General features: G+C 39.5%; 1 protein-coding gene across 1 annotated transcript in view; it reads right to left on the reverse strand.

The window, feature by feature from the left end:
* LOC135549492 (peptidyl-prolyl cis-trans isomerase FKBP14-like) overlaps window positions 1–5004 on the reverse strand; it is a 9219-nt gene extending 4215 nt beyond the window's left edge. Inside the window, exons 1-2 of the mRNA XM_064979492.1 lie at window positions 4672–5004; window positions 4363–4514 (exon numbers count right to left, since the gene is read on the reverse strand). Coding sequence (XP_064835564.1) covers window positions 4363–4514; window positions 4672–4865 — 346 coding nt within the window. The 5' untranslated portion in view covers window positions 4866–5004. The remainder of the gene's footprint in view (window positions 1–4362; window positions 4515–4671) is intronic.
* Window positions 5005–7500: the final 2496 nt, after the last annotated feature.

A 7500-nucleotide genomic window follows, 5' to 3' on the forward strand; every position in this document is an offset into this window, starting at 1 on the left:
AAACCCCTCCCACTAGACTACTGACATAAACCCCTCCCGCTAGACTACTGACATAAACCCCTCCCACTAGACTACTGACATAAACCCCTCCCACTAGACTACTGACATAAACCCCTCCCACTAGACTACTGACATAAACCCCTCCCACTAGACTACTGACATAAACCCCTCCCACTAGACTACTGACATAAACCCCTCCCACTAGACTACTGACATAAACCCCTCCCACTAGACTACTGACATAAACCCCTCCCACTAGACTACTGACATAAACCCCTCCCACTAGACTACTGACATAAACCCCTCCCACTAGACTACTGACATAAACCCCTCCCGCTAGACTACTGACATAAACCCCTCCCGCTAGACTACTGACATAAACCCCTCCCACTAGACTACTGACATAAACCCCTCCCACTAGACTACTGACATAAACCCCTCCCACTAGACTACTGACATAAACCCCTCCCACTAGACTACTGACATAAACCCCTCCCACTAGACTACTGACATAAACCCCTCCCACTAGACTACTGACATAAACCCCTCCCACTAGACTACTGACATAAACCCCTCCCACTAGACTACTGACATAAACCCCTGCCACTAGACTACTGACATAAACCCCTCCCACTAGACTACTGACATAAACCCCTCCCACTAGACTACTGACATAAACCCCTCCCACTAGACTACTGACATAAACCCCTCCCACTAGACTACTGACATAAACCCCTCCCACTAGACTACTGACATAAACCCCTCCCGCTAGACTACTGACATAAACCCCTCCCACTAGACTACTGACATAAACCCCTCCCACTAGACTACTGACATAAACCCCTCCCACTAGACTACTGACATAAACCCCTCCCACTAGACTACTGACATAAACCCCTGCCACTAGACTACTGACATAAACCCCTCCCACTAGACTACTGACATAAACCCCTCCCACTAGACTACTGACATAAACCCCTCCCACTAGACTACTGACATAAACCCCTCCCACTAGACTACTGACATAAACCCCTCCCACTAGACTACTGACATAAACCCCTCCCATCGGTGTTGCAAAAGAGCGACTGCCCAGGTTCGTTTCAGATTGTTTGTAACATGTGATCAAATCAAATTGTATTGATCACATGCGCCGATTACAACAGGTATAGACAGACCTTACAGTGGAACGCTATAGGCTAAGAGAGTCATCCGCAGTTTATTCCATTGTTGGGTTTGAGTAGTGTGAGAAGACATTAATCACAACATGAAAGGTAGGTTATAACATCAAGCTCTTAAAAGGGGCAGTAAGTAGCCTACAATTTTCAATTAACAGCATTATGTAATCTGCAGTTATTCTTCTATTTATTCCCTTATAAATAATATTTACATGTTAGTAGTATCTTCTGATTACAGTCATTATGTCTCATATTTTAACTAAATTCAATCTATTAGCTTCTAAAATTTAAGAAGGAATATCTGTATATCTATCTATCTAGCTATATATGTACCCATCTGCATATCTATCTGCATATCTATCTAGCTATATATATGTATCTATCTGCATATCTATGTAGCTATATATATGTATCTATCTGCATATCTATCTAGCTATATATATGTATCTATCTGCATATCTATCTAGCTATATATATGTATCTATCTGCATATCTATCTAGCTATATATATGTATCTATCTGCATATCTATCTAGCTATATATATGTATCTATCTGCATATCTATCTAGCTATATATATGTATCTATCTGCATATCTATCTAGCTATATATATGTATCTATCTGCATATCTATCTAGCTATATATGTATCTATCTGCATATCTATCTAGCTATATATGTATCTATCTGCATATCTATCTAGCTATATATGTATCTATCTGTATATCTATCTAGCTATATATATATATATGTATCTATCTGTATATCTATCTAGCTATATATATATATATATATGTATCTATCTGTATATCTAGCTATACAGAGGGGCGAAAAAGTATTTAGTCAGCCACCAATTGTGCAAGGTCTCCCACTTAAAAAGATGAGAGAGGCCTGTAATTTGCACCATAGGTACACTTCAACTATGACAGACAAAATGAGGGGAAATCCTGAAAGTCACATTGTAGCATTTTTTAATTAATTAATTTGCAAATTCAGGTGGAAAATAAGTATTTGGTCACCTACAAACAAGCAAGATTTCTGGCTCTCACAGACCTGTAACAACTTCTTTAAGAGGCTCCTCTGTCCTCCACTCGTTACTTGTATTAATGGCACCGGTTTGAACTCGTTACCTGTATAAAAGACACCTGTCCACAACCTCAAACAGTCACACTCCAAACTCCACTATGGCCAAGACCAAAGAGCTGTCAAAGGACACCAGAAACAAAATTGTAGACCTGCACCAGGCTGGGAAGACTGAATCTGCAATAGGTAAGCAGCTTGGTTTGAAGAAATCAACTGTGGGAGCAATTATTAGGAAATGGAAGACATACAAGACCACTGAATCTCCCTCGATCTGGGGCTCCCCGTGGGGTCAAAATGATCACAAAAATGGTGAGCAAAAATCCCAGAACCACACGGGGGGACCTAGTGAATGACCTGCAGAGAGCTGGGACCAAAGTAACAAAGCCTACCATCAGCAGGGGCATTGAAGATGAAACGTGGCTGGGTCTTACAGCATGACAATGATCCCAAACACACCGCCGGGCAACGAAGGAGGGGCTTCATAAGAAGCATTTCAAGGTCCTGGAGTGGCCAAGCCAGTCTCCAGATCTCAACCTGATAGAAAGTCTTTGGAGGGAGTTGAAAGTCCGTGTTGCCCAGCAACAGCCCCAAAACATCACTGCTCTAGAGGAGATCTGCATGGAGGAATGGGCCAAAATACCAGCAACAGTGTGTGAAAACCTTGTGAAGACTTACAGAAAACGTTTGACCTCTGTCATTGCCAACAAAGGGTATACAACAAAGTATAGAGATAAACTTTTGTTATTGACCAAATACTTATTTTCTACCATAATTTGCAAATAAATTCATTAAAAATCCTACAATAGTTGAAGTGTACCTGTGATGATAATTACAGGCCTCTCATCTTTTTAAGTGGGAGAACTTGCACAATTAGCGGCTGACTAAATACTTTTTTGCCCCACTGTATATTTATCTATCTATCGAGCTATATATTATGTTTATCTAGCTGTATATCTATCTAGCTATATCTTTATCTATCTATATGTATATCTATCTGTATATTATATTTATCTAGCTGTATATTTATCTAGCTATATATTATATTTATCTATCTGTATATCTATTTATCTAGCTGAGTATTTATCTATCTGAATATTTATCTGTATATTTATCTAGCTGTATATTTATCTAGCTGAATATTATATTTAACTATCTGTATATTTATCTATCTGTATATTTATCTAGCTGAATATTTATCTAGCTGAATATTTATCTAGCTATATATCTATTTATCTAGCTGTTTATTTATCTAGCTATATATCTATTTATCTAGCTGTATATTTATCTAGCTGTAGATTTATCTAGCTATATATCTATTTATCTAGCTGTACATCAATTTATCTAGCTGTACATCTATTTATCTAGCTGAATATTTATCTAGCTGTATATTTATCTAGCTGTATATTTATCTAGCTGTATATTTATCTAGCTGTATATTTATCTAGCTGTCAGATAACATTCTGATGAAATGGCTTGTCCTGCACTTAGTAAAAACCCAGAGTGCATTGAGGGAATGTTGGAAAAATATCTTGGTTCCTTTCTAAAAATATAGCAGTGTGAATGCAAAGAGGACACGGACCACAAGATAGGTGAAGTGAAGGACTATATGTGAAAACACACCAAGACTAATAAAGATGCACACACCCAAGATGTGCCAACACTGGAACATTCTTGAAATAACAAAGTATTGTAAAGTGATTGAGGCTATAACTGAAGCACAGAAGTAGGTGAGGGTTAGGTAGTGGGTGTGCTTACCAGGGCAAAGCACAGCATCGTTCACGTGCTCACAGCATCGTTCACATGCTCACAGCATCGTTCACATGCTCACAGCATCGTTCACATGCTCACAGCATCGTTCACATGCTCACAGCATCGTTCACATGCTTCCCAATGCTCCACGTTGGGAAGACGTCACAGAGCAGTAGTTAGTAGTACAACCTTCATGCAACGTTTCTACAACCCTACAACGGTGCCGTAGAGGAGACAGATGAAGTTCATTAGTGCCATTTAGGTTGGTGTCATCTATGTACATTGGAGTGATGCTGGATGTGAGTGAAGTAACTTTAGTACCGTGGCAACACCTGCCGTGCATGTGTGTGTGTGTACCTTTCCCCTCCTTGCCGTACGCGAGGGCAGGAGGTACGATGAGGCGTCTCTTCTCTCCAGCACACATCCCCTGCAGACCTTTATCCCATCCCTTTATCACCTCTTTAATACCCAGAGTGAACCAGACAGGCTGCTTGTCTCCCTGGGAGTAGCTGGACACACACACACACACACACACACACACACACACACACACACACACACACACACACACACTTTATTTTTTAAGACAGCAGCAAAAACATGTATCTGACCGTTTCTAGGTTTAGGAAACGCTTCCTTCAATTGTTGTTTTCATAACAAACTAACCTGGAATGAAACTTAGTTCCATTTTGAAGATATCCTTCATGGTGTACCAGCAGAATGTCTCCGTACTTCGACTTGCGATGACAGAGGAAAGGTTTGTGCAGAACTGTGATTTTTACCTCGGCCTCTGGAAGTTTCCCTGCACTGACGAACACTAGCAGCGAAGTGCAAAACCAGCTCAAACAAACCAGGAACATTTCAGAACTGATATTAGCAAAAATTATAGGTTTCGATAGGAGAAAAGATATTTGTTCAAAACTTGTAGAACTTGCCACTCACTGGAACAAGCGCGCCCGCAGTGTCAAGACGTGGCAAGTGACGTTTCATCATGCAAGTTGTTACAGGAAGTGTACGTTTGATTGGTTGTATATTTGCATATTCCCCGCCTTCATGGCGGAGCTGTTGACTCTCAATTCCGTAGAATAATGATCTGTCTTTCAAAGTATCAATGTCGAAGCTTTCAAATTATTAAAGACACGTGAATGATAAACAGATGAACAATACCTGGATGCATTTTGAAACTTCGATTTACTTTTTATTTTATTTTAACTCACATTTCTCAGGTAGACAAATAATAAACAGACCATCACCTACTCATTTTGGCAAAAGCTGGTTGAATTTAACTTTATATCGAGAGCGATGAAACAATGTGTTTTATTGAATTTATATCATGCTAGTGTAACATTCACATACTTCATCAATGGCTACAGTTCGATATCTGATTGTTTTATAAAATAGCCCATAAACACACTATAATTCACACAATGTATAAATACATATTATGACTAAAAGGCAAAAATGATTGTGCATAGCAATCAACAGTCCTACTCTACAGTAGACCAGAGCATCAACAGTTATACTCTACAGTAGACCAGAGCATCAACAGTCCTACTCTGCAGTAGACCAGAGCATCAACAGTTATACTCTACAGTAGACCAGAGCATCAACAGTCCTACTTTGCAGTAGACCAGAGCATCAACAGTTATACTCTACAGTAGACCAGAGCATCAACAGTTATACTCTACAGTAGACCAGAGCATCAACAGTTATACTCTACAGTAGACCAGAGCATCAACAGTTGTACTCTACAGTAGACCAGAGCATCAAAAGTCCTACTCTGCAGTAGACCAGAGCATCAACAATAATACTCTACAGTAGACCAGAGCATCAACAGTTATACTCTGCAGTAGACCAGAGCATCAACAGTCCTACACTGCAGTAGACCAGAGCATCAACAGTCCTACTCTACAGTAGACACTACAGTAGACCCTACAGTAGACACTACACACAAGCATCCACATGTAGCTGCAGCACAACCATTATAGTCCCATAAAAATACAAATAGGTCCTTATCGTAAGATATCATTTGTTCTCAATGAATTAATTAAAGATTAAATACGTCAAGCAGAGCTATTTACACACTCCTCATTTGCATAAATACAGTATCAGACCCTTCGTTGCAAAGACAATGTTGGCTGAACTCTTTCTTTAATGCTGAAAAAGATGAAGGTTCTTAAATGGTTCTTCCTCAGCTCTTAAGGTTCCTTGGAGAGCTCTTGCCCGATAAAAGAACCTTTGAGTGAAGTGTGGGAGTTCTTGACGCGGCATCAAATGGTTCTTCAGAATTCTGCAAGGTTCTTGAAAATGTATGGAAGCCTGCAGCTGTGTTCCCAGCATTCTCTATTGCAGTTAGATTTTTTGTTAAATTGTTTGTTTCAATATCTATGCATGTGCATTCATTGATTCATCAATCTTATGTTAGTTAAATATAAATAAAAGCATTTTTCTAAACAATTCTAATTTGTTACTTGGACTTATTGCACCCGTTACTGAAATTGATGTCCCAGTTTAGATGTTTAAGGTAGTCTCATATATTTGTTTTCTCAACACTGGCAGTCATTCTGAATGCAGGTTGTGGGTGAAAAAACCTCTACATGTTGAATATCTCCAGTCAAATCAAATCAAATCCAGTCTGTCTGGATTCCAATAGGAATGACACATCATCTCGCAAGCCAGCATAATGTGACTTGCAGGCTTAATGTGGCCTGTAGACGACGAGTTTCAGGCCACTGTTATTAGGGTTTAAAGTAATGAATAATGACATATTCACTTTGAATCTCACCTGGTGAAGGCTACAGGACTGAAAATGAAAGAGCGCAACAACAAAAAAACACACAATGTCTCTGTCATTAGAAAACAAAGTTATGGGTGGTAATGGTACCTAAAATTCACTCAAAAGCCACCGTGTGAAATATACAAATAAGGCTTAAAACTCGACAGCAGGGCTATTCAATCCCGGGTCCTGGAGGGGCCAAAACATTTCTGCTTTTGGATTTTTGTATGGTTCTTCAAAGAACCACTTGGAAATAAAAGCTAGCGGAGTAGAACACTTGGAAATAAAAGAGAGCCGCACATTCTAAGACCTCAGATGAAAACATTTAATTACCAACGTTCCGACACCTGATGAAGACAGCTTGGCTGTCGAAATGTTGGTAATTAAACATTTTCATCTGAGCTCCTAGAGTGTGCAGCTCTCTTTTATTTCCAAGTGTTCTACTCCTCTAGCAAGCACCTCGTCTTAACTGGTGTGCATTTCCTTTTCTTCTTTTTTAAAATTTTATTTACCTTTATTTAACTAGGCAAGTCAGTTAAGAACAAATTCTTATTTTCAATGACAGCCTAGGAACAGTGGGTTAACTGCCTGTTCAGGGTCAGAATGACAGATTTGTACCTTGTCAGCTCGGGGATTTGAACTTGCAACCTTCCAGTTATTAGTCCAATGCTCTAACCACTAGGCTACCATGCCACCCCCATTGTTATTGCTACGTGCTG

The sequence above is a fragment of the Oncorhynchus masou genome, chromosome 12, assembly GCF_036934945.1.
Source record: "Oncorhynchus masou masou isolate Uvic2021 chromosome 12, UVic_Omas_1.1, whole genome shotgun sequence".
Lineage (NCBI taxonomy): Eukaryota > Metazoa > Chordata > Actinopteri > Salmoniformes > Salmonidae > Oncorhynchus > Oncorhynchus masou.